Source organism: Bos indicus, chromosome 10, assembly GCF_029378745.1.
Source record: "Bos indicus isolate NIAB-ARS_2022 breed Sahiwal x Tharparkar chromosome 10, NIAB-ARS_B.indTharparkar_mat_pri_1.0, whole genome shotgun sequence".
NCBI lineage: Eukaryota > Metazoa > Chordata > Mammalia > Artiodactyla > Bovidae > Bos > Bos indicus.
This window is the reverse complement of record NC_091769.1, coordinates 8065726-8081149: the sequence shown is the minus strand read 5'-3', so window position 1 is coordinate 8081149 and position 15424 is coordinate 8065726. Positions and strand designations below refer to the sequence as shown.

Sequence of the window (15424 nt, the reverse complement as noted above, 5' to 3'; positions counted from 1 at the left end):
CCGTAGAGTAAGGTGGAGACGACGGTGGATGACGTCTGAGGCCAGGCTCGAAAGGCAGTGCAGTGCCTCCATTTTCTCCTGTATCACTCATTTCCGGGAAAAGCAACCTTCACATTATGAGGTCACCTGAGCAGGATTGTGGACAAGCCCTTGCACAGAGGAACCAAGGATTCCCGCCAACAGCCAGCACCAACACGCCAGCCCTGTGAGGAAGCCACACGGGAAGTGGGTCCTCCAGTTCCAGTCAAGCCTTCAGAGGACTGCAACCTCCTGAGACCCCCGTGCCAGAACCACCTGCCTCAATGGCTCCCCAGTTCATGACTCACAGAAACTGTGCAAGTCAGTAAATGTTGACTGTTATTTTAAACCATTAAGTTTTGAGGAAATTGATTATGCATAAAAGACATAGGTAATATAACTCCTCTTTTACTGTTTAAAAAAAAAAGCATATGGGCACTTACATTTATTCATGCATAGAAAATACCTCAAAGGAGGCACAAAGGGATGGATGGGTAGGGAGGGATTATGTCCACTTTTCAGTATCTGCTCCAATATTCTCAGATTTATTTACAACAACTACTTATTACTCTTATAATTTTTATTTTTTTAAAGGTTATTATCACAATATTGAGAGAGAAGCCACAGTAATGGCACTTCCTAAGCTTTCTTGTCCTTCTGTTTTCCTTGACTTTCTCCCACTCTCAGGACTTGGCTTTAGAACAGTCTCTTCTTTATCCAGTAACCCAAACACTGGAGGGGTTTTTTTGTTTTTAAGATTAATTTCACTGAGAACATTAATCCTACAATTAGAATGATGCTAAAATTGGGATCCTGATTTAATTATTTGCATTTAATAAGGCAACAAAGTTGCAGTAACTGTGGGATGCAAAGCTGGTGCTCTGTGACAACCTAGAGGGGCGGGAAGGAGAGGGAGGTGGGAGAGGGGTTCAAGAGGGAGGGGACCTAAGGATACCTGTGGCTGATTCATGTTGATGTATGGCAAAAGCTGTCACAGTAAAGTAATAATCCTCTAAATAAAAACAAATAAAGAAAAAGATGAAAATAACTGCAAGATGAATGTATGAGCCACTCACACTTTCGCTGTGCTGATGACTTAACTACAGTTCCTGGAGCCCACAGGCTAGGGCTGCGGTTTCTGCAGGAGGTGGTGAGCCATAGCTGGTCAGGCCTAGTTTCACATCAGTAAAGATGGACACTGGGAATATTCCACAAGCTGACTAACAGGTAAAGGCAAAGGCAGCTCACACTCAAACCACAGAATTCGTCACGCTCTCCCTCAATAAAGACATTTTCCAGAGTGTGACCTGAGGGACTCCAATGATTTACATTTAAACAGAACAACCATCTCAGTGACTTTCCAAGGCTTGGGGGTAAAATGGAGGACCGAGCCCTGAGTTTGGTTTTCCCTCTTCAGAATTAGCGGTGGGGGTGGACTAAACATGTGCCTTTGACTAGTGTAACATCAGAAACTTCACTTTTTAAGACAACAACCAAACTCTGCAGCCCAGACCCACAGTTTTAATTGATGAGACCAGCGAACAGTGTAGCAAACTGTACCTTTGATTCAGTGATAAATTCCAGTCCTCGTGAGTGTCTCCAAAGGGGAAAAGTTGCAGGAACAAAGTTGCAATCACTAAACTATGCATACTGATGAGATTATAGCCCCAGGATTGATGAAATCTTGCTAACAGGGAACTTAATTACCTCTGAAACTCCGGCTGCAAACAACCGAAATGGCACACAGAGTAATGCCCAAACAACTCGGTTTAGCACGTGTCTTGCACAAGGGGACACGAATCCACATTCGCTTTCAGACTGAGAGAGCCTCCTTCAGTCACCAGAGCCAGGGGAGTGCAACAGGCAAATTGTCAGGCAGTTTAGCAAAATCAGAGCCCAGCAAGATGGGGAACACAGAGGGAAGACAGGCACACCCAGGGCACTCCCGAGCCCAGGGCCAGAGTTCCCCCGCCCGCCTGCCCCTCCCGCCCTGGCAGGGACCTGAGCCAGGCAGGGCAGGGCCTTCGAGAGCCGCTCCTCAAAGGAAAGAGAAACAAACACAGTTAGAGGAGCATTTGATTCAGCAGACACTCTTATGATTCTATTTCCCACATCATTTCTTGTACACTTCTTCACGTAGATTCACAGATCTGGTGAAAATGAACCAAGAAAAACACTACTTCCATAGGGTAGGGATTAAATTATGATCACTCAGTATGATCAATCACTAGGCAGAAAACTACCTAGTCACTGAAAAAACTGAGGAAGATCCATGTGAATTGATTTAGAAGTTGGCATATACATATACATATATGTACTTACATACACAAACACATTCATTCTTATTTTAAAAGTATTACATACAATATATATATTTTTTCTATAAACAATTATAAAAATTGGTTACCTTTGTGAGATAATAATGGACATGTGTGGCAAAGAAGTACATTTTTCATTTTATATATTTTTACTGATTTTTTTTTTTACTATCCGCAGGTTATTATAAAAATGACTAATAAAGAAATAGCAAAGACCAAAAAAATGCTTTCCACTGGATGAGCCTGTGAGCCCCTTGTTTCTGCTCGCTTTTACCCTGGGTAGACCATCTTTTGCTTTCCCACCTGTAAAATGGGAGCAAGCCCACCATGAGGAAGCCTGCTAGGAGACTGAAAGCTGAGCGGGCAAGGAAGGCAGGGTGTATCTGGCCACAAACGGCGGCAGACCAGAAATGAGATCACGTCAGTCGTCAGAGATGAACAGTAATAATGCGACATTAAACTTATGAGTACGTGCCAGACGTTTCATCCTAATCCACATTTTACAAACAAGAAACTGAGGCACAGAGAAGCATCTTCCTCAGGAAACCAAATCAGGAAACCAAAACAAAGAAATCATGGAGTCAGAATTCAGCCCTGCCAGGCGGGAGGCTGTGCTGCTTCAGCACGAACTCACGCAACGGACGTTTTCAACATTTCTGAAGACTGATGGATGAGCACTTCAGGAGATAAGTGCAAACACACTTTCTGGGAGAAGTATACGTTACTGAAGGCCATTTGGCAAGTGTCACCAAAATTTAAAATGAGCACCCAACTTTTGACCTGGCCATTCTACTTTCTGGTACTCATCCTACAATGAAAGTGAAAGTCACTCAGTCGTGTCTGACTCTTTGTGACCCCATGGACTATACAATCCATGGAATTCTCCAGGCCAGAATACTGGAGTGGGTAGCTGTTCCCTTCTCCAGGGGATCTTCCCAACCCAGGGATCAAACCCAAGTCTCCCACAATGCAGGCAGACTCTTTATCTGCTGACCCACAAGGGAAGCCCTCGTCCTACAGAAATACTCACAAAGATGTCTACATACAGATGTTCTGTGTGGCACTGTCTTAACAGAGGAAAAAAGAGAGGGAGAGAGAAACAACTCCAGGAGCCATAGGTATGCAAATGACCAGATGCCTAAAACCTCACAATACACCCCAAATATTAAGTAGCTTGTATTCTTTAAAAATGGAGGTCAATCCATAGATGCAGACATGTGAATTCTAAAATGTAGTTAAAAGAAAAATAATTATTACAGGGCAATGTGTACAATATAATCCTCTTTACATAAAAATAAGATGTGAGAATCACTTTCATTTCTTCTTAGAAGTGTGATACCTTTGTTTCCCTACTCTCCCTTCCTCGAAAACAAAAATGAAAGCAAAAACCACACAATTCAGAGATAAGTCATAAAAAATAAAAGTCATGTGTTATTTATAAATCAATCATACAGTAAAACAATTATTTTAAAAGGTCACAAATACAACAGTTGCATAAAGTCAGCTTGGAGTCAAGTACCTCTTAAAATACATTGCAAATCATCTCTATTTTAGTGTTCTTTTCCAAACAGATGTGGTTCAAACTCAAGAGACGGCTTTATCATTTCATGTTTGACAAAAAGTCAACAAAACTGGCAATAAATAGTCCAACAATAATTTTTAAAAATACTAAGTGGTAAACTCTTAATTGTGAAAAAAATCTACTATTCAGACAACCTGAAGATTTCACTGAAGTCAGTAAAGACACAAAATTAGCTTTTGCACATTTAACATGCTCGTATTTTCCTTGAAGTGATAATGATACATACAAAAGCTCAAAGCATTAATAAAGAAATGACTGGAAGTCCCAATAAGGCAATGAACAGACTTTGTTCTGAACTGGATGGGAAAGAGACACAAAATGTTCTGTTTTGCTTTATTTTTCAAAAATTGCCATGGCTCCTTGTCAAGTGGAAGCAGTACCCAGACCAAAGGTTCCCAAACACTGGAGTGTAAGAAAGACTTGTTAAAATGCAGGTTCCTGGGCCCTGCCCCAGACTCTGAGCTCTGATTCCTGAGTACAATAAGTCTACATTTTCAAACAAGATACACAATGATTTTGACAAAGTGGTACAAGAACCCCACCATTCAAACTTGTTGCCGTTGGTTGGAAACCTGACTTGGGGCAGCTCCCCGACCTCTTTAGTTTCCTCATCTGTATAGCCAGTCAACTGTACTGATCTTCTCTGAGGGCCCTGAAGCCCTAATACAGCTGGACCCACCCCAGATGTAAAAGAGACATAGTTGCAGCTAAAAACTTAAGCCTTCACGCCAAGACTAGTCTCTGCATATCATGGGGTTTCTGTCTTTTCTGCACCATCTGAAAAGTCTGCTTTGATCAGTTCCATTTCTGGGAGCCCCTGAGTAGAGAAATTCTGAAACTGACATTCCTCATGAATTTGGGGGACTTTCCTCATGCAAACAGGGAAGCTTCCAGCAACCCTGAGAGGTGCTGCATATACATGGTATGTGGTGAAACCTACTTGGTTAAGAAACAACAGAAGCATCTCCGGAATGGTAAGCAGGCTCCAAAACCTCCAGCAGAACTTCCACTGAGGAACCGGGCCACTCAGTAGGAGCCTTTGACACTGGTTGAACTTGAAGAGTAAGAGCTGGATTTCCCCGAGAATTTCTTTGACGAGAGGGATACCTGCATCCGCTTTACAGTACGGACGCTCCGGCAGAGAAGGGCGTTCTTGGCGTGATCCCTGAAGTCCTGTGAAATGAAGTAATAGACAAAGGGGTCGATGCAGCTGTTGAGGGTGGAGAGGCAGAGGGCCACGATGTACAGGGCGTAGACGTGACTCTGGCCCCGGGTCTTAATCAGGAAGTAGTGCACCACGAGCAGAAGGTTACTGGGAGTGAAGCAGATCAGGTACATGGCCAGGACGGTGACAATGAGCTTGATGGCCCTCCGCCTCTTCTTTCCTGAGCTCTCATCCATGGCAGAAGACTGGAGGGTCCGGATCATGAGCACATAGGCTGAAGCCGTGAGGAAAGCTGGGAACAGAAAGACTCCGATGGCCAGAGACAGGAAGTAATTGAACATGTCTCCCACCAGCACCTCCTCCGGCAAAACGTCGTGACAGGTCGTGATATTAAGGGCCCGGATATAGGAGGTCTGCTTCACGACGTACAAGGGGATGGTAAGCAGCAGAATGAGCAGCCATATTCCCAGAGAGACGCCGATGGCAATGTTTGCCTGCTTCTTGGGGTGCACCATGGGGTTCACGATAACCCAGTATCTCTGCACGCTGAGGCAGGTCATGAAGAGGATGGAGCAGTACATGTTGCCGTAGAAAAAGCCAATGAGCACCTTGCAAAGAGACTCCCCGTAAATCCAGTTGTTGCCATGGATGTGATACGCGATCTTCAAAGGGAACCAGGTAACCGAGAGGAGGTCGGCCAAGGCCAGGTTGGCCATGTAAATCACAGCGGGGTGCTTCTTCTTTGTTCGGAAAAGAAAGACCCACAGGGCCATGCCATTGCTTGGCAAACCAACCACGAATACGATCGTGTAGACAACTGGAAGAAAGACAGTAGTCAGCTTTCCAGTGAGGACGGAGGTAGAAAACTCATCCACGGAAAAGCCTGGTTTCACTGTCACGCCTCTGCCAGTGACCACAGGTGACTTATCCACGTTACCAATGAAGCTTCTTCCTTTAGACTTGTTTCCTGCACAAGAAAGGCAAGGCGGACAAGGGTCATTACAGAAATCAGTGTTTCCACAGAGATGCTGGCTTGTCCAAACACAAGCGCTTCAGAGAAAGAACGGCCGGTGGGAAGGTCACGGGCAAGATGGTGCCCAGCACTTCAGTTACCACCGGAAAGCTCGGGCAGAGTAGAAAAGGAGGACAGCAGCTGAGCAGAAAAAGCAGCAGAAGCGAAACGACTGAGCAAGAACGGGCGGAAGCCCAAGAGGACAGTGTTAGGCGGGCCTGCCTTTCTCCAGGGCAGTGTAGATGAAGAAAGTTTCCCGCACTGTGTGAAGGAAGAGAAAGAAGACAGGAGGAGGGGCACCCAGAATGCTTCCGGGGGCTTTTGATGGGTGGTGGGATTATTGGGATTTCTATGGTCTGGATTTATGTGCCTGCTGTTGTTATTTTTTTAAATCCTAATTTTCTATTTTTTAAGTCTTTACTGAATTTGTTACAATATTGCTTCATTTTATGTTTCGGTTTCTTGGCCATGTGGCACATGGGATCTTCGCGCCCTGACCAGGGATCGAACCTGCACCACCTGCGTTCAAAGATGAAGTCTAAACTTTCGGACCACTAGGGAAGTCCCCCTGCTGTGTGTGTGTGTGTGTGTGTGTGTGTGTGTTTACACTGGGTGTTTTTTTTTTAATGGGAGGGTTATGAAGTATGTGTACAACATAACAATGATTTCTATGAATCCTGGAAAAAACTGACAGTATGTCATTTAGTTCTACAAACTGTCCACACTCATTAGTCTCCAACTGTTCTCATAATGGCCATCTGTCTCATTTGTGCTGCAAGACAACTCAGCCTGGCCCATCACTCCTTAGCCCAAAGTTCAACACAGCGAGGTTCCCAGGAGCTCAGACACACTGTCTCTCTAGATACAAGGACAGCCTCAGACAGGGCACGGGTCTCCCGCTTCTCTGAGGGCTTCCTGGAGACCTGCCCATGGGGAAGAGCGGGCAGCAAGCCTTCTGACCTCAAGGTCACTGGGCAGCTGGGTACATTATTTCTGTTCAGACAAATTTGTATTCTGACATTTAAGCAAGTAATATGCTAAGCTTTAACAACTTCCACTTTCATCCCCAAATTATGAATTAAACTTTAGAAATCACGAATGAATGGCATGGCCAGCCTACATCCTGCCCCAACCAAGTGTCCATCGACCTGCGGAACAAAGTGAGGGGCAATGTAAAGACACAGAAGGCCCCGACTTTATTTCTGGGGAAGAGCAGCCCTTCACCATGACACGTTTATACCAGGAAAGATGTTCAACCTACTCACAAGCTTATCTGATAACTTGTATGTGTTGTCATCATTTTTTCCTCTTCTACCTAAGACATGGCTGGTGGAAAGGTAAAGTGGGACAGTCACTGTGCAAAACCATCTGGCAGTTCCTCGAACGGTTCACTACAGAATTGCCCTATAACCCAGCAATTCCTACTCCTAAGTATACACCCAGGACACAGGAAAACACAGAAACCTGTACAGGAATGTTAAGAACAGAATGTTCATTGGAGAAGGAAATGGCAACCCACTCCAGTGTTCTTGCCTGGAGAATCCCAGGGACGGGGGAGCCTGGTGGGCTACCGTCTATGGGGTGCACAGAGTTGGACACAATTGAAGTGACTTAGAAGCAGCTCTAAAGAGCATACATAGACATGTAATCTCATATATAAAGCAAAGTTAAGCTTCACAAAGAATCTCTCTCTCCAACTTGATGCTAGTGCTTGCTCCATGTAATCAATTCAGGTGATGGTTTTCTTGACCATGAAGCACACCACGTAAATTAGCTACACAATCAAAGGCTTCCCTGGGGGCTCAGATGGTAAAGAATCTGCCTGCAATGCAGGAGACCCGGGTTCCATCTCAGAGTTGGGAAGATCCCCTAGAGAAGGAAAGGCAAAACTATGGAACCAGAATGAGATCAGCATTAGGAAAAAAGATGAACATTAAAAATCATATTTTAGAAAGAATACTCCTATATATAAAATAGAAAAGTAATAAGAACCTACTGTATAGCACAGGGAACTCTACTCAATACTCTATAATGGCCTGTTTGGGAAGAGAATCTAAAAAACGAGTAGATATATGCATATGTATAACCGATTCACTTTCCTGTTCAGCAGAAGCTAAGAAACATTGTAAATCAACTATACCCCAATAAAAATTTTAAAAGAATAAAGGAGTATTATCAGGAGCTTGAAAAAAAAAAAAAAGAACAGAATGTTCATTAGAGCCCCAAAGGAGAAATAACCCAGATGTCCATCACCTGATGAATGGATAAACAAAATGTGGTCTATGCCTACAATGGAACATGATTTAGCAATAAAAGGAAACGAAGTACCGATACATGCTACAACACAGGTGAGGCTTGAAAAGATTATGCTTTTGAAAGAAGCCTCAGGAGTATGTGTTGTAGGAGTCCATTTATAATAAATGTTCTGAATAGGCAAATCCACAGACTTTAACAGATGAGTGGTTGCCAGGAGCTGGGGAATGGGGCAAACTGGGGGGATGATGGCTAAGGAATAGGGTGGAGTGTTCTTATAGGGTAAAAAAATATTCTAAAGTTGATTGTGACGATGGGTAGATTATCTGTGAATAGTCTAAAAGGCATTGAATTGTAGACTTTGAACAGGTGAACTGTATGGTTTGCAGGTTACATCTTAATAAACCTGTTAAAGAATGATGGAAGGCAGGAAATAGGCTGAGGTGTGATTACTAAAGCTGACTGAGGGGTACCAGGGATTCACTGCAACATTCTATCTTCATGTGTCTAGAATTTTCCATAAAAAAAAAACATACACCAGGTCACAAAAGTTCATGCAAAGAAATAAAAAACTATTTTATGTAAGGATACTAAAATAAAGGGGCGCGCAGCGGGGGGAGGGGGGGGAATTAACCAGAAATACTACAAAAAGGGAAGGATTCAAAGAGTGAGGAAGAAAGATTTCCTGAGAATATTCGCACATAGAACCCTGAATGACTGCACTCTAAAACACCATTCATATTAGCTGTGTCCATCGACCCAGTGGCAGAGCACATAACCAGCATGCCAGTTGGTGTGACTGAGCAGCGCTAGAACTACTCAGCACTAACACTGGTAAATGTCGAGCTGCTGCTCAAAGTGCCCTGAAGCACAGGGCACAGGCTTCTACCTCACACAGGGTCCTCAACTCACAGAACTTGTCTAGAATGGTGCCATCCCAGCTTCTAACTCTATAACCCATCTGTAAACCAGACAACATCTTTTCTATTTTACAGGGTGAAGATGAGCTACTTAATAAACACTGAAATGCAATGACAGTCACAATATAGTGTCAACTGAAAAAGCACCTGGTGGAATAATATGCTTCCATCTATATAACAAAATTATAATTTGTCAACAAATCTGAAGTCTAGGAAAACACCCACTACACCATAGACTCTGGCCATCTCTAGAGTAAAATAGGTGGGGAGGGGAGAACTTTACTTTTTTTTACCTTTACACCCTTCTGTGTCATTTGGATTGCTTTTTCAGAGGCGTGTAAACTGGTGTAATCTATTCGAAGGGCAATTTGGCAAAATATCAAAAATTTTAAGTGTGCTTGCCCTATGACCCACTGACTTTCTGCTAGGAATTTGTTCTGCATGTATACTAGCTAAAGTACACAAAAATAGTCTATGTACAAGAATATTTACTAGAATGTTATTTACCATGGTAAGACAAAAATGATAGTTTCAATGTCCATCGAAAAACAAAAAAGGCGAGTTCAGTAATTTATGGCATTTACACAATGAATAATGTGCCCCCTACAGAAGTATGGGCAGATTTTCCTATATTGACCATGACTAGATCATATAGGTTAAAAAAACCTGCAGAAAAACAAAAAAACAACCTGTAGGACAGCATGTAGAGTATGAGCCTTCCTTACTGCAGGGAACACATGCATTTCTGCATAAAGAAGTCTGTTGTGAGTGAAGAAGGGAGAGAACGGGGATGTTGCACTTTTAACCTTTTTGATTTGCACTTTTAACTTTAAAAACGTTCCCTGCTCTTTGCTATATTAAGCTTCCTCCTGTGGCCCACCCCCCACCAACATAAGCAGGTATAGAGTAGCTACTTTATTTGTTTAAACTCTCCTCTTGTGTTCTTTCCCCTATTATCCTCCTCACCCTCAAATATCCTTTTGCTCTGAACTTTGGGAGCCTAGATCAAAAAAGAAAAGCTTCCATTACTTGGTACCCTCTCTAGGGACACTTTAGGCAAATTTCTTGTATTCTTTCAGGATGAACTGTTTTCCTCTCAACATTTGCCCAGCTAATAAAACCGTAAGAAAGTCAAACACGCACTTCACTAAAACATCACCTATCAAAATTAATTAGTAACTACAAGGTCAGGCAGGTGACCAAACACAAATTTAAGGTCCCATCTTCACGTTCATTGCAGTGTCCTCTCTTATTACAAAACATGGAAAATAGCCCATGAGCCTATCAACAGAGGACCAGTTAAAAATTATTATACATCCACTGGTAACATTTTAGATTCATTAAAAATGTTTTATATTTACTAACATGCTACTAATGTTTGGTCATTGATGTTTACTCACTACTGATGTTTACTTTTACTCATTGGAAAAGACCCTGATGCTGGGAAAGACTGAGGGCAAAATGAGAATGGGGCAGCAGAGGATGAGATGGTTAGATAGCATTACCAACTCAGTGGACATGAATTTGGGCAAACTCCAAGAGATATTAGAGGACAGAGGAGCTGCAAAGAGTCGGACCTAGCCTAGTGACTGAGCAATGACAACTGACTGATGTTTATATAAACACATAGGTGTACAAAATTGTTTCTCTATTTATGAATACATTATTTTGTGCGTGGATGTATGAAAGCATTAGAAAGGCTAGAAACCAAAATGTTAGCAATGCTTTGGGTAATGAGGGTGATTTAATTAATGCCGCCTCCTTTTTGGACTTATTTTTCCTTTACAGTAATCACATACGGCTTGTGTCATTAATGACCAATTACAAAGGGAACACAAGTTTCAATGTCCAAAAGAAAAATGGAATGACTGCTTTACAGGGGACTTCTTAGACTTGTGACACAGTGGAAAGAATTAAGTACCTGAAAAAAGCCAACTTAAATGCCAAACTGCCATCAACTGCCAGGTAACTCTGGGCCAGTCCCTTTACTTCATTTTTCATTCACTATTTACTGAGGTCCTTTAGGGAAAGAGATGTGTTGAACCGTGGTGATGGAGGTGCCATTAGGGGTCCCTGGCCTCCTGGAGTATGTGATCCAGTTGGGGGAGAGATAAAACTATTTACAGAAATAACTATCCATCACTCAGATGGTAAAGAATCCACCTGCAATGCAGGAGACCGGGGTTCTACCCCTGGGTCAGAAAGATCCTCCAGAAAAGGGAACAGCTACCCTCTCCAGTATTCTTGCCTGGAGAATTCCATGGACAGAGGAACCTGGAGGGCTACAGTCCTTGGGGTCACAAAGAGCCGAGCCACTAACATACACACTCTTGTGATAGAAAAGAAAGCAGGGGTATGATGGACAGTTTTCCTTGCCTCTCCCCCTCAATTCAGCGGCCCCCATCTGTGAAATGATAAGGTTACTCTCTAGGCTGAGTTCCCTTCCATAAGGCAGTGTTTGGGGGAAAAACCTTTGGGAAGAAAAGTCTAGGATGCGTCTTGCTGCAAACTGAGGGGGATACAAGAGGGCCAGACTGAAGGGGGTGAGCAAAGACAGGTGCTGAAGGTCAGAAACACTGGTGATGCCATGTTTCTTAATTAAAATCAGCTTAGTTTCAAGTTGTGAAGAAAGCTCCATCCACCTAAAGTCTCACTGTTACTGAACTGACCCTTTAGCAGTTACCCTGCAAAGGAATAAAAGTATGTGGAAGGGGAAAAAGTGCAATAGTGAATAGTTCTGTTTAACAAGTAACTTGCTATCTGTCGTGTTGTTAAATGAAGTCCGCCTTATACTTCAGAAATCCTCCCAGCTCCTGCCCCTCACTTTGTAAACAAGAGCAAGCCAAACACTCAGGCAAGCTTCCTATTGGAATTGTCTGGATCATAAAATAGAGGAATCCACATCCTCACATTTTACAGAAGATGTCTATACATACTAAACCTTGCTCCTAAATTTTAAGTTTGTAAGTTTAAAAACAGAACGGTAAAGGGACATGTATTCATCACAGTTTCGGTACTTCCAGGAAATAAATATCTTTATTCTAACGCTGACAATAAAATGTGTACCAGGGGTGTAGTTTTTGAAGTATCCACCATAATACTACCCTTTTCTGTAACTGCAGAAGGAAAAGAATCACATTCTTCTGATTCAAATTCACAGAGATTTGCTCTTTCACACTGTCTTCATGAAGAGGATAAAAGTGAGAACCTGTCTTAACAACAGGTCTACAAATTTCGCAGGGAAACAAAAACTTCCCTTTTAAGGCTCGCCATCTGTTAGCATCACAGTATGAGTTTGAGTAGGCCCCGGGAGTTGGTGGACAGGGAAGCCTGGCGTGCTGCAGTCCATGGAGTCGCAAAGAGTTGGACACGACTGAGCGACTGAACTGAACTGAAGGCAATACCCGGCCTAAGAGCGCCCACGCCCTGGGAGAGCAGCTCAGCCCTGGAGATTCCCCCTCCCTCCTGACAAGTCCGAGCACCCCCCCGGGCACCGGCTGCGGCGCACAAGCTGGTACCTGCGCGCCCCCAGGGACGGCTCCCGGGTACTTCCGTGCCCGGGGCGGGCAGCCTCGGGCCTTCGGACCTGTGGCAGCCAGCCAGTGTGGCGCGGAAGGGCCGGGAAACCCGGGGCCCAGAGGTCACCTGGTCGAATGTAAAGCAGGGTTCAAGAAGTTCCATTCGTTCACCTGTTCGACTGGCCTACAACCCGGGGCGAGCGCCTGGCACCCGAAGAACCAACGGGGCCCGGCCCTGGCTTCCCCACTCGGGCCACGAACCGTCCCAGAGGAGCTGGCGGCCCCGGAGAAGGGGAGGCGGGTTGAATGACGAGGCCCGACCCCAAAGAGGGGCCTCCAAAAGTTGCAGGAGGCTCAGAAAGCGACTCAGAAAGTTCCCAGGCCGCGGGCTCCATCCCGCTCTCAACCCGCTAACTCCGCAGGTCGCGCAGGACTAGACAGGAAAGAATCTGAAAAGTGTGCGAAAGCTCCTTAATGACTAGTGTTTGCAAAGAAACCTAAACGGGGGGGCCCGAGGGACTCAGCCCCCCGGGGCCTCTGTAGACGCGAGCACCCCGCTCTCTTCCGCTCGCCTCCCCAGGCTTCAGCCCCTGCTGGTGGTCCCAGCTGGGGCCCCGGAGACCCCCGCTCCGAAGCCGGGAGCTGAGCCGCCGAGTGCGGGGAGGAGGAGGCGACGGTCGCACTCACCCTTCGCGCATCCACCCGGCGTCCGCCTCCCGCCCACGGCGCCCGAGACCCCCGCTCCCGAGCAGCACGACCCCTCCGGTCCGAGCCTCTCACCTGGGACGGTGCGGTTGCAGGAGCCAGAGGCCGCCAGCAGGAGGACGCCCCCGAGCAGCCACGCCGCGCTCGGGCTTCGCATCCTTCCAGCAGCGCCGACGCCGGGCGGACGGGGAGCCCGGCGCCACCACAGCCCCGAAACTGAGTCCCCCTCGCCGCTCGGCAGGGGTAGGAAGCCACCCTCCCGCCTGCCCCTGATTGGAGCCTGCGCGCACGCCTCCCGAGAACCGGATAAGTTTCAGTGAAACTCAAGCCTCTCGCCGCACCTGCGCGGGGCCACGCCCAGGGGCCGGAACGCACTGCTCCGCCCGGCGGTTCCGAGACCTGGAGTCCGGGGCCCCGCCCCGGCCCGACGCCCGAGGTGCACCCGCCGCGTAGAAACTGTGCTGTAATCTTCGAAAGGTTGGGAACACTCTCGTCGTGGGATCGCCGCGCCTGCGCAAGGCCGAAAACCGCCTTTAACTTTGAATTACTCCTGCGGAACCGGCGTTGTCCACCCCCATCCCCCGCCCTTCCTAAAGGGCAAACAGCCAAGGCCCGGGCTCGCTGCAGTTATGTTGGGTACTTGGTAGAGGCCTCCCAGTGTCGTCAGCGCTGTGGGATGAGGTCTGCACTGGCAGGATGGACGTCTGCGGGCCCCCGCCAACACGATGGGGAGCAGGCAGGGGTCCGGGCCTGCCGGAGTCATCAGGGATCTGTGTTTAAGTTTCCGCTCTGCTGTTAACTAGCTGCGACCCCTCATAAACCTCACAAACCTCTCACCCCTTCTAGGCGCTCTTCCCCGTCTGTGAAGTGGGAGGGAGAAAACAGTTGTAACAGCTACTTAAAGTACCACGTGTAAATGATTCAGGAGCCCAGTCTAATCCCCCGAATGTAAAAAAAAAAAAAAAAAAAAACATGCAATAACTATTATTCCCATTTTACAGACGAGGAAACTGAATTAAGGTTGAACAAACTGCCCACAGTCACGCAGCGGTAGTCATGGATTGTAAATGTCCATCACATGGAAACATGAGTTTGTGCCTTCTGCTTTCTTCTATTAGGCACTGCTCCCGCCAGAGGCTTTTCTGTATTGAGAGCCCAGAGTCCAAAGAATTATATAAACATTTATATTTACAAGCAGGGCTTCCCAGTGGCGCTAGTGTTAAAGAACCTGCCTGCCAATGCAGGAGATGTAAGAGACGCGGAATTCGATCCCAGGGTTGGGAAGATCCCCTGGAGAAGGGCGTGGTAACCCATTCCAGTATTCTTGTCTGGAGAATCTCATGGACAGAGGAGCCTGACAGGCTGCCGTCCATGAGGTCACATAAAGTCAGACAGCGACTCAGCACATATTTATAGGTTTGTGTGCAGAATTCCTAACAGGACATGAGGCGGAGTAAGAGACTGGGATGGAGCACAGCACCTTCATTATATTGCTAATGTCTTACTTTTTACTTGCTTTAAAAAGGTAAAATAAGCTTACTATAATTCAGTTAAACTCGTGGGCAGTGGAGGAGCAGAGAAAAGAAACATGAGCGCTGTCTTGAAGAGTTAGCATGTAGGAGAGGATTAGACATGCTCTGAGTAGGTCCAGAGAGCAGAAACAGGAGCCACAGTGGGGAACTGACTTCAGCTCAATGTAGAAAGAGGTTTTGTAACAGGTGTGATTCTCTGGCAGTCCATCGGTTAGACTCGGCTCTTTCACTGCCATGGCTGGGGTTCAGTCTCTGGTCGGGGAGCTAAGATCCCCACCAGCTGTCAGGTGAGGCCAAATCAAAACAAACAAACAAAAACAGCCCCAGTCCCTAGGGCTGCCTGGTGAGGTTAAGGCCACGTCACTGTAGGACTTGCAGCAAAGGACCAGGGCGTGTGTCCT

The 15424-nt window shown here is 45.8% G+C and overlaps 1 protein-coding gene across 1 annotated transcript; it reads right to left on the bottom strand.

Moving 5' to 3' along the window:
• Positions 1 to 3744: 3744 nt before the first annotated feature.
• Positions 3745 to 13914, bottom strand: F2RL1 (F2R like trypsin receptor 1). Its single transcript, XM_019968074.2, has 2 exons — positions 13567 to 13914; positions 3745 to 6050 (listed from the first exon to the last, which is right to left on the bottom strand). The coding sequence occupies exons 1-2, from the start codon at positions 13646 to 13648 to the stop codon at positions 4945 to 4947; spliced, it is 1188 nt and encodes a 395-aa protein (XP_019823633.2). The 5' UTR covers positions 13649 to 13914; the 3' UTR covers positions 3745 to 4944.
• Positions 13915 to 15424: the final 1510 nt, after the last annotated feature.

Coding starts and splice junctions, on each gene's coding strand:
- F2RL1 (XM_019968074.2), bottom strand. CDS start 13,648: ATGCGAAGCCCGAGCGCGGCGTGGCTGCTCGGGGGCGTCCTCCTGCTG. Junction 6,051..13,566: donor CTGCAACCGCACCGTCCCAG/GTGAGAGGCTCG, acceptor TTTCTTGTGCAG/GAAACAAGTCTAAAGGAAGA.